The sequence below is a fragment of the Pteropus vampyrus genome, unplaced genomic scaffold (assembly GCF_000151845.1).
Source record: "Pteropus vampyrus isolate Shadow unplaced genomic scaffold, Pvam_2.0 Scaffold12364, whole genome shotgun sequence".
In the NCBI taxonomy this organism is placed as follows: domain Eukaryota; kingdom Metazoa; phylum Chordata; class Mammalia; order Chiroptera; family Pteropodidae; genus Pteropus; species Pteropus vampyrus.
Window position 1 is genome coordinate 1 of NW_011901145.1, and position 1,052 is coordinate 1,052.

The 1,052-nt window shown below is 39.3% G+C and overlaps 1 protein-coding gene across 1 annotated transcript in view; it reads left to right on the forward strand.

The window, feature by feature from the left end:
* Positions 1–188: 188 nt before the first annotated feature.
* The window catches only part of LOC105310813 (tRNA-splicing ligase RtcB homolog), a gene marked incomplete at its 3' end in the record, with an annotated part of 3,190 nt that continues 2,326 nt past the window's right edge, over positions 189–1,052 (forward strand). The window contains exon 1 of the mRNA XM_011386919.2: positions 189–383. Within this exon, the coding sequence (XP_011385221.1) occupies positions 249–383 (135 nt within the window). The remainder of the gene's footprint in view (positions 384–1,052) is intronic.

Below are 1,052 nucleotides of genomic sequence, written 5' to 3' on the forward strand. Positions count from 1 at the left end.
TAATCATCTCTGAAATGGCATTTACTGTTTTATATTGCAGTTATTTATGTAACTACTTTTCAAAGAACTAGAGTTACTGAGATCATAAACTTTGTATTTAGCTCAATGCCTGGTACACAGGTGATGTCATTACAGGTAGTGTTTCCTCTGCCCTTTGAGATGTAGTCATCCTTAGGTTTTGATCTGCCTTAGCTGCGAAATGACTGGCACCTTATTACTCACTCAGAGACTTGGAAGAGGCCTTGGAGATGGGTGTGGACTGGTCCCTAAGAGAAGGTTACGCCTGGGCTGAAGACAAGGAGCACTGTGAGGAGTATGGAAGGATGCTGCAAGCTGACCCCAATAAGGTCTCTGCGAGGGCTAAAAAGAGAGGCCTTCCTCAGGTAACACTCACTTCGAAGGGGCTCTATGTTCATTCTTTTAATATATTTTGTTTTTGCTGGGGGACAGGGAGAAATCTGTCTTCTGCGTAGCAAATATGTAGCCACAGGTTTTTTCACAGTATATCAGAACAAACACAAATTCGCTTGTTTCTCCTTTATTCTTACTCTTTTAAAAAAACTATTGGTAGCTTTTTGCATATGTTCATGAGATAAAACAAGATGTCATGAATTAGGAGTAGATGGGAGAAAAATGGGATGTGCTTATAAGGCTTAAATGTATGCCAAAATTGCATACGTACATACTTTGACAATCTAAGATTTGGCTGGAAGTTTTCTGTTGTGTGAGGTGAAAAGAGATAACCTTGTCAGTTCCTGGTATCCATGAGATAAGAATATCCCAGATGTTTGAAATTTGCTAATTTCGATGGCTTTGCCATTAAAGCACTGTGACCTTGGGCAAGTCTCTTTTGCCTATCTGGGTCTTGTTTTCTCATCTGAAAATTGAGATAGTTAAAGCTAGGCGAGCTCCAGTTATTAGCTCCAATTAAGGGATATGTTCTTTCAGTGATGGATAATGGTAGGTATCAGTGAACTCATAGATGTTTCAAAAATCATTTGAACTTGGACCTTGTGTAAGAGTCAGCATTCACCAAAGTTTATCCCAAAATT